At 42.9% G+C, this 17,879-nt stretch overlaps 2 protein-coding genes across 6 annotated transcripts; one reads left to right on the top strand and one right to left on the bottom strand.

The window, feature by feature from the left end:
- The first annotated feature begins 2,467 nt into the window (after positions 1-2,467).
- On the top strand, positions 2,468-6,120 carry hddc2 (HD domain containing 2). Its single transcript, XM_056581441.1, has 6 exons — positions 2,468-2,787; positions 3,131-3,252; positions 3,358-3,460; positions 3,621-3,689; positions 4,099-4,237; positions 4,557-6,120. The coding sequence occupies exons 1-6, from the start codon at positions 2,716-2,718 to the stop codon at positions 4,658-4,660; spliced, it is 609 nt and encodes a 202-aa protein (XP_056437416.1). The 5' UTR covers positions 2,468-2,715; the 3' UTR covers positions 4,661-6,120.
- On the bottom strand, positions 5,199-17,785 carry tpd52l1 (tpd52 like 1). 5 transcript variants are annotated; one of them, XM_056581435.1, is made up of 10 exons: positions 17,612-17,730; positions 15,210-15,308; positions 12,254-12,366; positions 11,765-11,913; positions 10,538-10,639; positions 8,665-8,697; positions 7,991-8,005; positions 7,192-7,230; positions 6,853-6,913; positions 5,199-6,621 (listed from the first exon to the last, which is right to left on the bottom strand). In XM_056581435.1, the coding sequence occupies exons 1-10, from the start codon at positions 17,628-17,630 to the stop codon at positions 6,499-6,501; spliced, it is 753 nt and encodes a 250-aa protein (XP_056437410.1). In that variant the 5' UTR covers positions 17,631-17,730; the 3' UTR covers positions 5,199-6,498. The 5 variants fall into 5 exon arrangements, with proteins under 5 accessions (XP_056437410.1, XP_056437411.1, XP_056437414.1 ...); XM_056581436.1 differs by lacking the exon at positions 8,665-8,697 and having other exon boundaries at positions 17,612-17,729; XM_056581439.1 differs by lacking the exon at positions 15,210-15,308 and having other exon boundaries at positions 17,612-17,726.
- Positions 17,786-17,879: the final 94 nt, after the last annotated feature.

The raw sequence follows: 17,879 nt of genomic DNA, 5'->3' as shown, positions 1-17,879 counted from the left end.
GCTATGTACTTGTCGCCCCAGTAGTGCATTCTCGCAACACGTTATTTGGTGTCAGACCGTCTGGACAGCTGTTTTCACATCTGCCATGGAACAGGAAGAGGCCGGAACGACAGCGTGTGCAGAAATGTCTGCTGAAGCAGTGGTCACAGTCCTCCAGACACCCTGACACGGACACATTGTTTAGATTCAAACCGTCCCAGTCGGAGAAATGTTGTTGGTTGGTAAAACAACATGCAGTCATCAAATAGTAACCTCTAACATCAAGTAAAATGTAGTCAAGAGGACATGTTACACGTATGTATACAACTTACTTAAGCAGGTGTGTGTGGGTGGTGAGCGCACGCCATAGTATGTACGAGGACAAGAAGACAGGCATAGCCCCCTCTGCCTCATCCCATCCAGCTGAATGTAGAGGAAGAGGCGGGGCTTACACAGCAAACAGCCGTTATTGGTTGAGCAGGTGACACAAGCGGCCTGACAAGGTCTAGTCACCACCAAGTTATCTGTCACTGGAGGAAAGAAAGCAGATTGAGTGTTTTTTTTTTTGTGTGTGATTCTTTCTTTGGGTTAAACGAATTCCGTGAGCTGCAAGGTAATACTTTTAAATTGCATAAAAGAGACAACGCATCAGCTCGAGTGCATCCTGATATTCAGCATATAATAAACTTGTTATTGTATTTTATATTCACTTTTTATGAGGTAAATGCAACCCCTTCAAATATGGAAAATGTTTGTGATTGTTCATATCGATGAGTTACTGTGAGTGTGCAACCCTAGAATATCTGGAGAATTTGTCAGCTGAATGCCAAAATACCACAGCATATGCACAGTACTTTTATATCATATAAAACATTATTACATCTTTTTTAATCAAAATACTTACATTGGTGGTCAACATCGTTTTCACCGTTGCTTTTGGCAAATTCCATGAAGTTGAACATTAAAATGTTCAGCAGTAGCCATAGTCCCATTTCCCTCCTTGTACCTTTCACACCAAAACTAAGACGGAGGCGTTTGAAAGGGTTGCAGGGAGTTTCCTTTGATTCACATGAACACCAATTTCATAGTCTCTTATCTTGTTTTTACCTTTTTTTTTTCTGGATATTGTAAATGATCAATTTAGAACGTAAACTATGAATGATCACCAGTGTGACCAGTGTACCACTATAGAATCCATCGACTTGACAAAATGATTGGCCAAAAATACAACAAAGCGCTACGTGTTTAATCTTTAACCTCGAGTTAATTCTGAGCACTGCATACTTTTCTTTAGGGCTGTTTTCAGCAAGAGGGATTGAGTTTTGATTACTTTTCAATTAATCAACAAAACTGCAAACCAGACGTGAGGAGAATGTCGGCTGTTTTGGGAACCTAGCAGAGATACTGACTAATGTTCCCAAACCATGGAAACCCCTCAGGTTCCCCACCCATGCAACGCATAGGACAACAGGGATAGTTTAATCGGATGTTAAGTAGCGCAGTAATACATCAAAGAAAGGCTGCATTTCCAAAAAAATATTAATGCCTTAAAGTATGCAGTCACTTACATTTTTGTAAGACATAAAAAACAGAGCGGCGAGTGTCTGCCCCGTGTCTTCTTGACAATTTCCTGGCTGCCTGATCTTGAGCTGACTGACTGAGTTTGATATCAGGAGTCAAGTTCACAACAATCACTCCTACCGTACAAAACAACTTTATTCATCAGTTCAAGGCTCACAAGTCAGTTCATGAGTCCTTCACAGTGTTCAAATGCAAGGCTATGACCATCGCCAAGCACTGCGTTCACTTCATCCTCTTGATTTTTTCAATAACATCTATGAACAGAAGGAAAACAAAATCAAGGTCAGAGGGTTTTTCAACAGACACTGTTACACATGTATATTGTATGGAGGACATATATGACGATACAATATGAGGAGAGAATGTCCACAGCAATCGGGAGACAAATAAGTGTTGAAATGCTAACAAAGGATGGCCACTCATCGCAAGAGGACGCAACATCCTTTTAGTCCTTGCTTGCAGCGGGTCACCCACGCCCTACCTTGGAGATTGCCGGGAGATGGTGAGCTCTTATAGTTAGAGATTTATCCTCAAAAGCTTTGGTTCTTGCTTCCACTGCAAGCTTATTCAAAAAAAGAAGGAATCCAAGTTCGACCTAGGGAAATAATGATTCGGTTATAACGTTAGGTTCATTAGGTTCTTCACTATAACTCACTAGTAGGATATATATAAAGTACGTTTTTAACAACTTTTTATAGACTCACCATTGCTTCCGCCGCTGGCCTCAATGCAATATTAGACGTTGTTCTTGATTTGATCTCGGTCTTCAATTTCGACCTAGGTGCCTTCTTCATTTTGGCAACTCACTATTCTGAGAACAACAGACTTCAAAAAACGATGGTTGGCTTGTTTTGTTTATTATGAATCGCCCGCGTCGTGCAAATCCGGCGCACAATATGACGTCAGCGCGTGACTACGTAAGTTTCCTCTACGGCTGCGCGGGGCCATCGTGTGGTCAACATTCATGAACATATTTTAGGACTTTCTGTATTTTATCATTATCGCCAAATCTATCCATATTCACAGTAACGTTGGAATACAAAATATTGAAAAAATGGATACTCATAATATTTGAGTCTATAAGCGAGCAGAGGGATACGAGTTTGAATAAACCTACGTGTCTTCTACCAGGTCATAACACCAAGCCTCCAAAACATGGCAGCTTCCTTGAGCACCGCTGAAAGCATGAATCTTTTGAAATTTCTGAAACTAGTTGGACAACTAAAAGTAAGACTGACGACAGAGCTTGTGCATTAAAATACATAGTTCGAATTGTAGCGTGCTTTGAGTGTGAGAAAAGCGCTATATAAATGGAATCTATTATTATTATTTAAATATTGAAAAATGGGTCCTTGAGAATAGTTTATTTCAGATAAAATGTCAACGTGAACGGAGATGGGATGCCACACATCTGAAGACTAGACTTTATACTAGTCATCATAATGGCTTTAAAAAGACCAACACGAGCTTTGACGTTGGTTCACAGTGGCCAATGGACCCCATATGCGTCTTTATCTCACCAACTGCTGTGTTGTTAAATCTCCCCAATGTCTTGTTTGCGTCATTATAGAGAGTCCCACGCACCGGCTGGGTGTACAGGAAGGTGAAGCAGCCCGAGAGCGTCTCCGACCACATGTACAGGATGTCTATAATGGCGATGACCATCACAGACCCCAAAGTCAATAAGGAAAGGTGAGTCGGGTTTCTACTATCACAAACACCCATCGGGAGGTCAAGGGCAAAACAAATAACCTCTCTGATATGAAATTATCCTCTCTCCTCTCTGTCTGTCCTCAGGTGCATGAAGATTGCACTGGTTCACGATATGGCAGAGAGCATTGTGGGAGATATTGCTCCAATGGATAAGGTCAGCAAGGAAGAGAAGCATAGAAGAGAAAAGGTGACCTGCTCCTGCCATGGTATTGATCGATAATTATTGGAGCCTGGGAAGCTCCTTTCCTTTCATATCTTTTTGACACTCTATTTGCCTTGCTCTGTCCCTTCTGTACAATTATGCATCTTCCCAATATTAATAGTCATAATTCCTCATACCATCGCAGGAAGCAATGACAACTTTAACAGATTTGCTGCAAGGGGGTCTGAAAAATGAGATTTATGGACTCTGGGAGGCAAGTGTGTTTCAACTAAACTCCATCTACTGTACTTTGATGCGTTCTCTTGAAATGTATTATGCATCCTTGGAAACCACACAAACCACAGTACTGTGGTACTAGGGTATTGTACCACAGTGCTCTGCTCTTTTTGGGGTATCCCTAATAACAATTTGATAAATGACAAACACGTTTGTCTAGTAACTGGAAAAACATGTTGGACCAGAAGAGATTCATGGTTCAGTGAGCCATGAATCAATGTTCTGTTGGACCAGTCCAACAGAAAGTTTTGATACAACCTTTGCAATAATTTTAATGGAATCTTCCCATTGATGTTCAGTGTACTTCCTAGACAATTTGTTAGCGCAACACCGATGGACATGTGACTTCATCTGCTGTATTCCTGTAATGCACCCGGGCCACCCAGGAGTACGAGTCACAGAGCAGCCCGGAAGCAAGGCTGGTCAAAGACTTTGACCTTGCAGAGATGATCCTCCAGGCCCAAGAGTATGAAGAACTGGAGGAAACCCCCGGAAGACTGCAGGAGTTCTTTGACTCGACGGAAGGTATGCATCTCCATCCCTACAGTAGGCAGGACAATATCGACCCTAGGGACACCACCAGGGGTGTGTCCACTCAGATGAATCGATAGACGGACTGTACCAAAAGTTTGATGGTCCATTCTACATCTGATTGCACCGTCCCACTTCTGAAAAGGATTTCAATCAATATTACCCCCGTTGGTTAAACAGGGACCCTTAACACTTTTAGGCTTGGATATGCACTGATATGGTCTGAAAGTACCAAGCCTCACGCATCCCTCTCCTCATGTGTACAACTGTTGTTCTGCCTTCCTCCCACCGTCTCTCGTGATGCCGTCGTCAGGTCGTTTTCGCCACCCCGATGTGATTCAGCTGGTCGACTGTCTCAAGGAAGAGCGAAGAGGTCACATGAGCAAGGCTGCCGAACCTCCGACACATACGTCCTGACTGGGAACACGGACCACCGGACACACTGCCCTGAGGTGGAGGACCTCCGAAGACCGGAAGACGCCAGATTTGCATTAAGCAGAACACCGAATTGTTTACATTGTTGATAAATGCAAATGGTTTCCATGGTTGCTGCTATTTTTATTTTATTTTTTTCCTTTACCCTGACCTCCTGTTTAAACTATTTGTGTCGGGTCACATGTTTAACTTCATTATGTGAGCATTAGCCACCCAGTGTTCCACTATATGGTCATATGACCCGTGGTCCTGTGACGCTTTAGAGGGGCTTCGGGATTCTGGATTCTATACTATAAGAAAATGTAGGGAAAAAAGGAAATCATTGGTCAGCATGGCCATTTCTGTTACAATTTGCTATATGTGGCTCTATTACATAAAATCTGACAGACATTTCAAAACTGCTGTTTGATGTAACCTTGATGTAACCTTGGTAAGAGTATTTCAAATATATTTTGTAGTACATTCAATATGCATTTTGATATACATTCACACATTTCCGGACAAATTATCCGTAAAAAATAAATAAAACTGAAACATTATGGTTTACTCATAAATGCAGTTTATTTAAAATATAGTATAGTTGAAATAATAGAGTAACAATAAAAACCGGAAACAGTAACATTTCGTTTCAATGCCATGTATTTGGATATGCCAACATTGCAAGGTTTTAGTAAAAAGCTTTGGTAAAAGTTAAACGCTTTTTTTTTTTTTTTCAAGGCTCACTCAACATAAGATAATGCAATCATGACGTTCACAAAAGCCTCTTTCATGCCATCATTTCCAACATGGCAAACTTTTTTAAATGTTTATCATTCACTCAACACAAATGATGGTCATTGGTGAAATTGAACACAAATTAAAGTGATAAGAAAAAATGGAAAAAACCAAAGAGGTCAATAATTATATAACTAAATGTAGTTCATGTTTAGGTTCTTCAGAAACTTGTGTAGACAACAATGACCACTTTTTTTCACATTAAGTTGCATTGTCTTCTCAAGATGGACTCTAAAGGGTTGTGTTTAAGGGATTGTCACTGGTTAAGGAAACAACCAGAACTATTGAAAGGAGCATAACTAATCAGGGTTCAGTAGCTGGGTAGATTTGTGTCTCTGTATGTGAGAGAGACCAGGGCAATCACAATTAAAGTTGGAATGAACAGTTTTCCGAGTATTCGGTTGAGTTTGAGTCACCCATATCTGATTTGAAGTGTTAGTTCTATCTAATCTAGTAGTAATATATTTGACATTTTCAATAATATATGAATTAAATTAGTAGACCTGGATGAAAACATGTATCAGTGCAATAATATCCAGCATTCAAGTAATGACAAGTCAACAACAACGCAGAAACATTCTCTCCTCTTTTCCATAAAATCCAAACATTGGTCACTTGAAAATCATTAAACAAATTATATAATGCACACCCCCTCCACCTGGTTTTGGTGTCAAATTAATTCTAGAGTGTGCATCGATATGCATTAAGATTTCATCCTGCACTTCATGTACTGTACTGTATGTGCGGTCAAATCTATGTGACAACATGTCAATGATAGACAATAGAGTGTAGAGTGCGTTTGCTTAGCTCTTCCCATTAGCAAGGATTAAGGAGAGTAGGAAACTAATCTTCGGGATGTGCTTGAGGCGGTAACTATCTCGTCTAGGATATGATTTAGTGGGGCATCACAATGCAGTAATGTATTCACGTCAATGTCGTTTTTTTGTACCTGGAACCAGGTGCTGACTGCAGCCAAAGTGTAAAGTATGGAGATCATTTAAGTCAATCTCTCTGGTTGGGTCCCTCCTTCTGCGTTGGACGCGGCCCTAACAGGGCCTCTCCGAGGTGTCTGTCAGGGGGGGGCTGGGCCGCTCCTGTGAGCTGGCCTGCGCTGCGGAGGAGAGTACCTCCTCGAAGCTCCCCCCGGGCTCGGGCCCCCCCACCTTGGTCTGGACGAAGAGGATAAACCAGGGGGAGATAGGGTACAGGGTCACATAAGGCCGGCTGTTAGAACGCAAATCTAGGGCCGGTCGAGCTTAGTGTCTGTGTTTAGGCCGTAGCTTCTGGTCGGAGAAGAGAAAACGATGCTATCATGTAGACGAAGAAGAAGGTATGAATAATAGCCTTCAGCAAACTGTTTTGATAGCATTCTCTTCTCACAAACACACAAAATGTCCTACCTTAATGGTTGTCACTGTACTTTCAACTTTTTCCTCAAAAGACTTGAAGCTGGGTGAGTTTCTGTAAACGACAGAGGGGAAGAAAATAGGGCAAAGTGAATGGAGACAATATGACCTGGGACGTTGAACTCCTCATTCTTGATTTCAGTATAACAACACATTTTTGTTGCATATCAAACATTGTAAATTCATTTGTGACTAATCAGTGCAATTGCACCTGGTCACCATTTAAGACTTGATATACATAAATTGCATTTAAAGTCTGTTGTGAGAAAAGAAAGAAACGTGATTGTGGTGCTAACGCTGTCCTTTAGTCTTTAACAAACAGTCAGACATTACCTCATGGTGGGCATGCTCATGGAGTGTCGGATTGAGTAGCTGTCCCACGAGAGCATGGTTAGAGAGGAGTTAATGATTAGCACAGCTTCAGCGTGCAAACACACAAACACTAACCCGTCTGCACCACCACCACACTACACTGTACCTACTCACATCACTGTACGACACACACACATACACAAACAGGGGAAAAAATATAGTACAGTAAAGTAAGGAATGCTTTTATCTGGGGAAATGGTATCTACGGGTGTCTGCCCACATTCCAAATGGCTCTCGATCGATACCTGGCTCGCGACTACACTCGCTTTCTATTTCCCAGATTACCAGAGCTGTCTGGGACCTTGAGGCTAAGTCTACTGGCAGGAACCAGGTCCTATTATTGCATTGCAGAAAAGAAAAGTAAAACGATCCTCTCTCCACTTCAAGACAAGGGGCTACCCAGCAACTGGCTGCATCCAATCCAGGTCCCATCCAAACAGAGACAAAGCAGTTATTTCTGTCCTCTGACCTTCCTTAAGCACTTTGAGTCTGCCTTGTGTATGAAAAGTGCTATATAAATAAAGTTGCCTTGCCTTGCCTTCCTTCACAATGTCATCTGTGTAAAACAACTCATTTGAAAAGGTGCAATATATTTTGGTTTGTCTCTATATCAAGGATTCACACATCAGAGATGTTTGCGATGGATTGAGGTACTTTGAAGGTCAAACCCTGCACACTGTGGCAAACTCTGGCAAAGGGCTCATGATACCAGGATTTTTTTTAATCTATATATATATATATATATCTTTATGATTCTTACCCTATGGAGTTGGATCTTGAGATGCAAAAGGGGAGAAAGAAAAATAAATTGGCATATAAAAAATACATCCATAAGTCTATGTTAAAGCTCTAAAAAGAATAACAAGGGGGCTTAACCCTCTACCCTTTTACCCCATAACCACTCACATGTACAGAACAGAGGACTATCCAAGACCTCACTCACCTGCTTATGAACCAGACAAAACAGCCGCTCAAACACTCACGGAATAAGGACCGATCTTGCAATGCTCCTAACACATTCTCTAGAATTCGCGGGTTTGTAAATAGCTGGAAAAAGGCTAACTCTCAACGTCTTCCTACCTATTGGTTGCCTAAGTAAGGACAAATTTTCACTGCAAATAAATTCCATCACTGCAAATTGGACGGTAGAATAAGACAACACACAAAGAAGAAGAGAAATAAATAAATAAAAGTGAAATACTTGAAAACTAGTCATGCAAGATACCCGAATCAAATACATGGAATCACAAAGCAACCCAGGGAAGCAAGTGTTTAAGACACAAAAACTGCAGTGTTGTAAAGCATGTTTGTCATCACAAATAGGCAATAATACAAATGGATGCATGTTAACACAAAAACACACGCAAACACCCCCCCCCCCCCCCCCCCCACCACCACCACCACACAGACACACAAAAACAACTTGAAACATACCTCCGTGGATACAATATCTCTAAACCAAACATGCTGGAATAAATGAAAGATAAAGTTTGTTTTGGTTTATGCTACTGCAACCCAACCTAACACTAACACTCATCTGTCATCACAGGGGAGGAAATGTGACAAGTAATGTAATGTGATATTCAAATATTTCATGTCCTTACTTAACATGATAAAAACACAAACTTTCAACAAGGAAGGGGTTCGCGTTACACAATGAATAGGCTCTATAATCATAGACAGAGTAACTCACACAAAGTCTATAGTTCTTCCTCGTACCTTGCATGAATAAAGTATGAATTGCACACACCTAAAAAGCAAGTGCAATAACCTCTTTCACCAGAAGTGGTTCTGTCGCACATTTGGATCGGGCTACTTTTTAATGGGTTTCCAAATGTCTTTTTTTTTTTCCTTATCTCCTGGCAGCCACCACAGATCCAATACTTTGACGGTGGCAGGAATAACTAAGAGAGCTTTTACGTCCAGCTTTGGGAGTTTGCCTCTCTGGCAAAAATCTGATTGGGTAAGACGCAAATTGTACTCTAGCGAAGCAACATATGTCCCTGCTGATAGGGAACTCTGTTCATAGCCAACAGGATGAGGTCCTGACCTCCAAAGGCATCCATTTAGCCAGGAAATGGATGCAATGTCAATTCCCCATAACCCCCCCCCCCCCCCACACTCCCCACCTCCATCCTGCAGGGCATATTGACAGCAGGGCAGGTGACAGACACTCTCCCTCTGACACACACACACACACACACGTCTCACACACGCGTGCACACACACACACACACACACACACACACACACACACACACACACACACACACACACACACACACACACACACACACACACACACACACACACACACACACACACACACACACACTCCCTGTGTTACAGTCAATGGCAACCTCCATCTCTTGCCTTCCAAGCCACTCTGATCCATCTCTCCCATCCCTTCCTCTTTCTTCCACAATATTCTTGTCTTGCCTTCCCCTCTTCCTTAATATAACATACATATACTATAATAATAGCAAAGAGAGGGGTTAGAAAGAGCAAGCGGGGGATAGGGAAGGTTAGCCCGCGATAGAGAAGTGGGGGAAGGCTGTCTCTCTGGCCACCTCGGCCACAGTGAAAGCAGCTTAGTAGACTTATATAATCAACAGCCTTTGACTTGGTGAACGGAACTAATGTCAAAAACTCATTCAGAAGAGGACAAGAGCCAGGAGCAGAAGCAGTGACGGAGGCAAGACAGCTGGAGAAAGGGAGAGGCGTTACATTAGAGCAGAGGTTGATTAGCGTGTTAGGCCGGGTAAACACCACGGGATAATTAGCAGGACTCTGTGCCTGATTTCCCTCTTCCGACCCTGGTCAGCAAAGTTACGATTGTTTGATTGTTCTCAAGATTGTTTTGCAAGGTTACCCTGTAATTACCCGGAAAAAGCAAAACAGTGTTTGATTTGCAAAATAGAGGATTCCAATTCCAGCTGCAACATGAAAAAGTAAACTTTTCGACGGCATGATGTTTTCGCAAAATACATGTTTTTGATTGCCAGATGGGTGTTTCGGTTTTCAAATTAAAGATGATGGAGAGAGGTGTTTTTTTTTTTCAACATTGACGTTGTGTAGGGTGGACAGAGTACATGGACGGATATAGATATAGTTTGAAATTTAAAAGTGTAAAGGCCCTCTTCTTTCGTCTGTGATCACATGACATCATGTGTACGTATCCGCGTAGCCATATCAGACATATAAACCAAATTCACTTTAATGTGTGAGATGAAAGGAATCAAATTCAACTATTTGTTCTGTTTTCCAAGGTCACTGCGAACAAATGGACAGGATATGACATCATTACCTCATGTCTCCTAGCTTCCTGGTGATGGCGGTGCCCAGGGTGCTAAAGGCTGCAGAGGTCTTCTGGCCTGCTGTGGAAAACGTCTCCGTCGTCTTCTTATAGCTGCACACACACACACACACACACACACACACACACACACACACACACACACACACACACACACACACACACACACACACACACACACACACACACACACACACACACACACACACACACACACACAGTCTCTTTCATTTTGGCCTTTTGACACATAAACCACACTAACATAATGACAATGAACTCTCCATCACATGCTGATTTCAAAACAGTGTTACTCAATCGTTCCGTCTCCAGCGCTTCATTATAGATGTGTGTGCGTGTGGCGGTATGCATGTTTGTGTATGTGTGTGGCTGGCTGCAAATGCACATGCAATCTGATCTCTGAGTCGAGGTGTAACTGGATAACAAAAGGAGGCAAAGAATGACTTCCCTCCTCTCACTCCTTATCTCTCTCGATCTCTACCCTCTCTCTCTCTCCCCCTCTAGATTAAGATACAGCAATGACCAGCTGATGACATATAGGATGATATATATTCAGTAAACCAGCTGCCTGTATACCAGGCCACTGTATTCAGTTGAAAATATAAATTGGATCCTCTTTGCTCTACAACTGGTCTAAAGAAAAACATTTTATACATGATGAACATGCTTAATGCTGGTACTACACACACACACACACACACACACACACACACACACACACACACACACACACACACACACACACACACACACACACACACACACACACACACACACACACACACACACACACACACACAGGCCACTGGTGGTGGTGTGTCCTTAAAGCAAACAGCTCTCCCACTGTCCCTCATAAAATCTCCACATTCCCAATTACATTCACAACAAAGTGTTCGTGTTTGTGTCCAAACACATGTGTACTTGAGTCCGTGCATGTGTTTGCATCATCACACTGTCACAGTCAGATGGCCTTAGCCCTCTCGGTTGACCGCCAACAAGCCCTAAAACCTGTAGAACTGGCAGGGAGAATGCAGCAGGATTGGAAGGGGCACAAACTTGTTTTGCTTATCTGCCCTGGCCCAGACTGGCTCTCCCTGCATCGGCTGCCCCCCCTTCTCGTATATGCTCAGTCGCTGCGTCCGGCTAGCCCGGAGCTGCAGCAAAGTGGAAGTGGGGTCAGTCCCGGTGAGCACAACTTACGCAACAGAGGTCTGCATGTCATGCCAGCCCTTGGAGACGTTGTTTTTGAAATCGCTGAGCGGGCTGATGCCCAGTTTCTGTCTGAGGTCGGCTTGTTGCTTCTCTTTAGATGTCAGCACTTGCCTCAGAGTGCTGATCTCCTCTTCCAGCTTGGGAGAGAACAATACACAAGGATGGTCAAGGATTAGTCATTTGCCATTCAAAAATATCGAATCAAAATTTATATTGCAGGTTGATACTGAGGGTCATTGTTCAAAGACATGATAAGCCCGGACGGGTTTATTGATATAGTACCTTTCAAACACAAAGTCACTTCAGAGGGCTTTACAGAGGCACGAATCACATTTGAAGAACATTCTTTGAACATCAAGGATTAAGTCCAAATTTGTACAACATGCACCAACACCAATACTGTTTTCCTGAACCACATTGTTGCAATGGGAAGTTGTGCATTTCACAGCCTTGTTTGAGATTGAGATTTGAGTTTACCTTGTCCAGTTCTTGGTGAATCTCTTCCCTCTCTTCCTCTGTCAAGATGGGGTAGTTACCCTCGGAGGCCAGATCCTCATCTGCCTCTCGCAACGGCTCAGAGTCTAGAAGACCTACCATGACGGACACAACAAACATGAACAACATCATAGGTCTAGAGATTTGTGCGTGTGTGTGTGTGTGTGTGTGTGTGTGTGTGTGTGTGTGTGTGTGTGTGTGTGTGTGCGTGCGTGTGTTCGATTCCTCATGAAAGAGAATAACCTCAAGCCTCTTCCCAAAGAGCTGCATGAATCAAACAAACAAAACAACCTGTTTTATTTTATTTTCTATAAACCAGAAATGAAGCATTTATTTGGGTGTTAATAAACTAACATGTATGATGGCTCTATATGATCCAGTCTGTGTCTGTCTGTCCATCTCTAAACGGACGTTATGCAATCAGCGACTGTGGCCTGCTGAGCAGTAATCTGGATTAACTGCCCTGGATTATCCTGTTTCAACTGGTGGCGGACCCTAGACACAGACCGACACACACACACTCACGTAAACAAACACACGCGGACACACACATCTTCAAACAAGATGCTCGATGCTTAATTGATTCCACACATTGGTTTTGAGTGTTAGTATACAGTTAAAAATGTAATTAGGAGCTAGGGAGGGACACACACACACACACACACACACACACACACACACACACACACACACACACACACACACACACACACACACACACACACACACACACACACACACACACACACACACACACACACACACACACACAAGCTCTGAAGCCCTTTGGTTTGGACACATCCCTAACTCCAGGTGCTTCACATTTAATCACATGGATTTACAACAACGTTTGCATGTGATGGTTTGATGATTTGGCTGATGGGTAAGACCCCAGGTTAATTGTTGACCTTTTGGATGTGGATCTCCCGTTGCTATATCTTGGTTTGCATCTTACTTTTATTGGAAACACACAGGTACAAATCGGATACAGCTATGGGAGCTGAACACTCAACATATCAAGGCTGATGATGCGTCTCATCAAAGACATGGGTCTGAGGAAATGTGCAGAGTCCTTTCAGTAAAGTAAAGATGGTTCATACCTGTTCTGAAGTTTCCTCTGTCTTTACATGGCAGCGGTAAAGAGTGAGATGTATGACGCCATTAGTAACATAATAACACATTCTCAATTAAACTATTACACTGCATATCACTGTTGAGGATATCTTCAAAAAGACAACCAATATAGCTGCAAAACATGCACATGCAAGAGAGTAGCAGTTCATATCTAAATATATATTTTCCAAAATATATTCTCAGATAAAACAGCGACGCAGATGCAACATTCCCTGTACGGAATAACAACAAAACAGGCAGTGCCAAATAGGCCGCGAGGGAGACTGCAGCATCCTTCCGAAATCATGAACGTCCGATTCAAGCCATGCTATGGGCTCAGTGCCATTCAGGCAGCTAAAACAATCACACTGTTCACACACCAACTGGGCACTAGGCCTTCTGGACACAAACACAAAGCATGCATCTGGAGAAGGCACACATTTCTACAGCAGGAAGATAAGGAATCAGGTCACACTTATGATCAGATCATGGTATTTACATGAGGCTAGGTTGGGGGGGGGGGGGGGGGGGCATATTGAACACAATCATGTGACTGCACTTCATATGTTTGAATCAAGCTTATCGTATTAACTGTGACATTTTCCAACATAACATAACCTTCTATTTTCGGCATTTTTTCCTACTTGAATATGGGGAATATACGACCAAATGAACCAAACACTTTGTTCTTCATCCATCCGAACACAACATCAGCTAGTCTGATAACAGAGAGTGCTGGAGGAACAGAGATCATGTAATAGAACTGGAATCGGCCTGCTCTCCATTAGGCCGGCAATACTCTTGCGGCTTTCAATTAGGATGTGTGGTTTCTGTTGCAGCACTAAACCGGTCGCCTGAGGGCCGTGTGTGTCTGCTTAATATCTACATGATGATGATCACATGGGACTGGGCTCTTTCACTATTTGACTACGGGGATCGTTTCCTACGGGGTTAGCTTTTGTAGCTACGTCAAACGTGGAGCAACGGCGCCAGCCTATGCAAAGCAGTCCGGAAGAAACAAAAGCTTTTTACAAGGGCCATCAGGGAGAACTAGCCTACTGTACTGTAGCCTACTAGCCTACGATAAAGAGATTCTATTCTGTTGTGTTCGGAGTCCAGTCTACTCTAGTAAAGGGGTGGGGTGGCTGTGGTCTAGGGCGCCGGTCACCTGGGGCGTTGGTGTTCCAGGGACCGGTCATCGGCCAGTCTTCAGAGAGACGAAGGGAGGGCCGGCCCCACTCCTCCCGTCCCCCCGTGGTGGTTGGAGCTCCCCAGCTCCCCCCATGCCACGCTGCACCGTCCCCCAGGCCGGCCTCCCCGTTCTGGGAGCCCACGGCCTGGGAGTCCCCTAACGACCTGCCCACAACATGACTGTCCTCTGACAGGTGAGCCAGGTCCTCGTCCCTGGGGCCTTAAGGATGGCGACACGCGTCAAAGAATGAACTAAACTAGGCATGCAAATGGATGTGGCACTGCAAATCAAACATGATCTTTCTTACTGTGTGGAAAGATTAAATAAAGACTAGTCTACTGTCCCCTCCCCACTGTTTATATGAACGCAGTAAAGATTAGGATCAATTCACTTTCAAAACTATTTAGTTAGTGACCTTGCTGATAACGACTGATTATCAGCAAAGGCGCAATTCAAAGTTGATAACGGCTTGAAACCTTAAAAATCGTTTCAAACTGTTACAGAATCTAATGCCATGAAAGCAGCTTGACCCCGCCCCCCCCAGCCAGCCACAGAGTACTAAAACCAGCTCCACCCTACTCCATGCAGACAAGGTAAACACACACAGCCACCCCACCCAGGTGCGACGCTTACCATGCTCTGCCCCTTCCCTGTTTGTGTTAACCCATTCTTCTCCAGGGCTCTCGCTGCCCCAGTCCACCACGGCATCACTCAAAACACTAGAGTACAACTCTGGTCCCAGGGCAGCAGCCGGGAAGATACAGGAGAAGGGGAGTTAAAAACACGCACACACGCACGCACACCGCACGCACACACACAGAGAACTGCTTTCTACTCCATCACTTACAACTGCATGTATAGCCAGGCTACATCAACTATCACTGCTTTTTGCACAATGGCAAATTGTACTCAAGACACGGCACTGGCCATGCTGTGGTTGGGCTATGGTCTAACACGGCCAAGCATGAGCACAGCAATGAGAAGATGACATCTTCTCACCGATTGCAAGCTTGTCACTGCACAGTTTGTCGATGTTTTTCAGCACAGCATTAGGGATAACCTCAGTAGCTGGATTACCCATTGCTTTAGAACAAGTACTGCTGGCCGGTTTGAATCCTAACTGTGTGTGGCTTTGGTTACCCTTTTCATTTCATTGCAAATGTTGTGGTCGGATGTGCCAGATCGGACCACAGGTCTGGCCTCGTCCACACTTGAATGCAATCAACACTCGTCTTCTCACATTGCTGTCCACACACATATGGAATATGATCATTGCCCGAGCCTGACCACCTTAATGTGGGGCAGCTCATCGGATCCCAATGTGAGCACGATCCGATCTAGGACTGTCCAGCCCTGATGTGATCAAATGGTAAAAGTGTAACCGAGGCCATATCTCTATTGACAACCATGTTGTCCTTTTACAAAAATGGTAACCTACGGTGACCATGTTGAAAAATGTGCTGTTGGGTATAGTTACATGTAATAGAGGTGGACAGTTGAGATTTGACGGCAATACTGATTTCTGCTTTGTTTACTTAAAAACTAATTTACGATACATTAAGATGGTGTAATTTGGGTAGCATGTGAAAGAACAGCCATTCAATTCATTTGGGTTATGAATCCCCTCTTTTAGACTGTGTTTGTTTGCATAGATGGGGGTGGAGTTGGCTATTTGTGAAACATATGCTAATGTCATTCATCAGTAGGGAAGATATAGTGGCAGAGTAAAGAAAGTTACTCTACACATCACTACCGATTGAATAGCTAATATAATAGCTACATTGCATACAAGTGTAAATGTATACACATAAAAAAATACATATTTGGATGCATGCAAATACAGTGAATTATGACTCAGGGGCATTATTTCTGTTCCGTTTCCCACCTTTACAGATGATTGATAAATATGATTCCCAACTAATAATGACATACATGATATGCCCCTACCCCCTTTCCCTCATACTAGCTGTAGTATACCTTTGGTCACAAGATTGGCATAACTTTGGTGGGCTGGGTGGTGGTCATGGGGCTAGCTTAAATCAGAAGCCCATGGCTGATCACAGCGGCAAAGTCAAAAGCCATGGTGATGGTATGCTGACCTACCCATCTGACTGCAGTAAAGCATTCCTAGCCTAACTGACCTGGAACATTGTTAAACCTATGATGAGTTTCTGTATCCAATCCTTTCCTGAACACAGAAGACAATCTGTAGGATCAATTTTACAGTGTAGTTATAGTAGACTTATTCAAGAGGTATCCAAGGATCAAGAATCAAATTAAATGCACGTTTCTTTGACAAACTTCAATGATCACCCCATTTGATTTCATTACAATTTTTGGGACATTTTTAATTTGCCATCATCTATTGAAACAGAATGTATAGATAATTAAATTAATTTAAATAATAATCACTCTAATATTTCAATAGCTATGACAATTAGAATGCAAAAGGAAGTTCACCTATTAGTGACACAAATTGAGAACTAGGAAGTACATAAACGTTCAAGGAGTGAAACGGGAAATCAAAACTACTTTGCACAATGAACTATTCTAAAACAGTGGGTTTGCTGGTATGAACGAATGGCAATGTGTTTTAATTAATACTTTGGACCTTTCAACCGTCCTGTAGTCTAAAACAGAGACTGCATCACTAAATAGGAAGAAGAAAAAGGAACACGTCTATAAATAATTTAACCCTCCTTACAATATTGAAAGTCATTAGGTGAGTGCAGCAAGAGTCAGTTTCCAAAGCAACAAGCTGGGTCAAGTTCAGTAATTTGGCTTTAGGTCCATCCAATGTTTTAGACTCTTACCTGGTTATAGTGCATACTTGCAGGTGGATATATGAGGGGTGGAGTTCAGGGTTAGTTGTGTGTTTACATTTTTATTTCTGTATTAACCAAGTTATCCAATCCTTGCTACGATAACAGGAGACGCGCGTGCGCCATTTACATATAGCGCTGCCTATCAAGAACGGGGGAAACGCAATTTAAAACAAACCAAACACATTTTAATCAGGTGAATGAACCACTTACCTTGCTGTCTCGTTTCCATGACTGACGCTCTTTTTCAACTGCCACACTTTGGATTAAAAAGGGTCTCAAATGGATGGCGGGGTCCAGCGCTGCACCAGTTGCCACTTCACTGTTTACTAGGGATCACTGGTGCTGTCACGCGCCTGGCCGTCAGGGGGTGGGGCTTCAAGCACGTCATCCAATAGATTTGCTATGTTTGTCTATTTGTTGGTTTCTTTATTTTGCTTTTAGAATTTTAAACATTTAATCTTTCACCACTTCACCCTGA

The sequence above is a fragment of the Gadus chalcogrammus genome, chromosome 21, assembly GCF_026213295.1.
Source record: "Gadus chalcogrammus isolate NIFS_2021 chromosome 21, NIFS_Gcha_1.0, whole genome shotgun sequence".
Classification (NCBI taxonomy): Eukaryota; Metazoa; Chordata; class Actinopteri; order Gadiformes; family Gadidae; genus Gadus; species Gadus chalcogrammus.
This window is presented reverse-complemented; position numbering and strand designations above follow the sequence as displayed.

Excerpts from the sequence above, each read along its gene's own strand:
- hddc2 (XM_056581441.1), top strand. The coding sequence starts at position 2,716 with ATGGCAGCTTCCTTGAGCACCGCTGAAAGCATGAATCTTTTGAAATTT. Across the intron at positions 3,461-3,620 it reads AGAAGCATAGAAGAGAAAAG|GAAGCAATGACAACTTTAAC; the intron begins GTGACCTGCTCC and ends ATACCATCGCAG. Across the intron at positions 4,238-4,556 it reads GTTCTTTGACTCGACGGAAG|GTCGTTTTCGCCACCCCGAT; the intron begins GTATGCATCTCC and ends TGCCGTCGTCAG.
- tpd52l1 (XM_056581435.1), bottom strand. Across the intron at positions 12,367-15,209 it reads CAGGGAAGGGGCAGAGCATG|GTCTTCTAGACTCTGAGCCG; the intron begins GTAAGCGTCGCA and ends CCGTCATGGTAG. Across the intron at positions 6,622-6,852 it reads GTACAGTGACAACCATTAAG|ACCAAGGTGGGGGGGCCCGA; the intron begins GTAGGACATTTT and ends CTCTTCGTCCAG.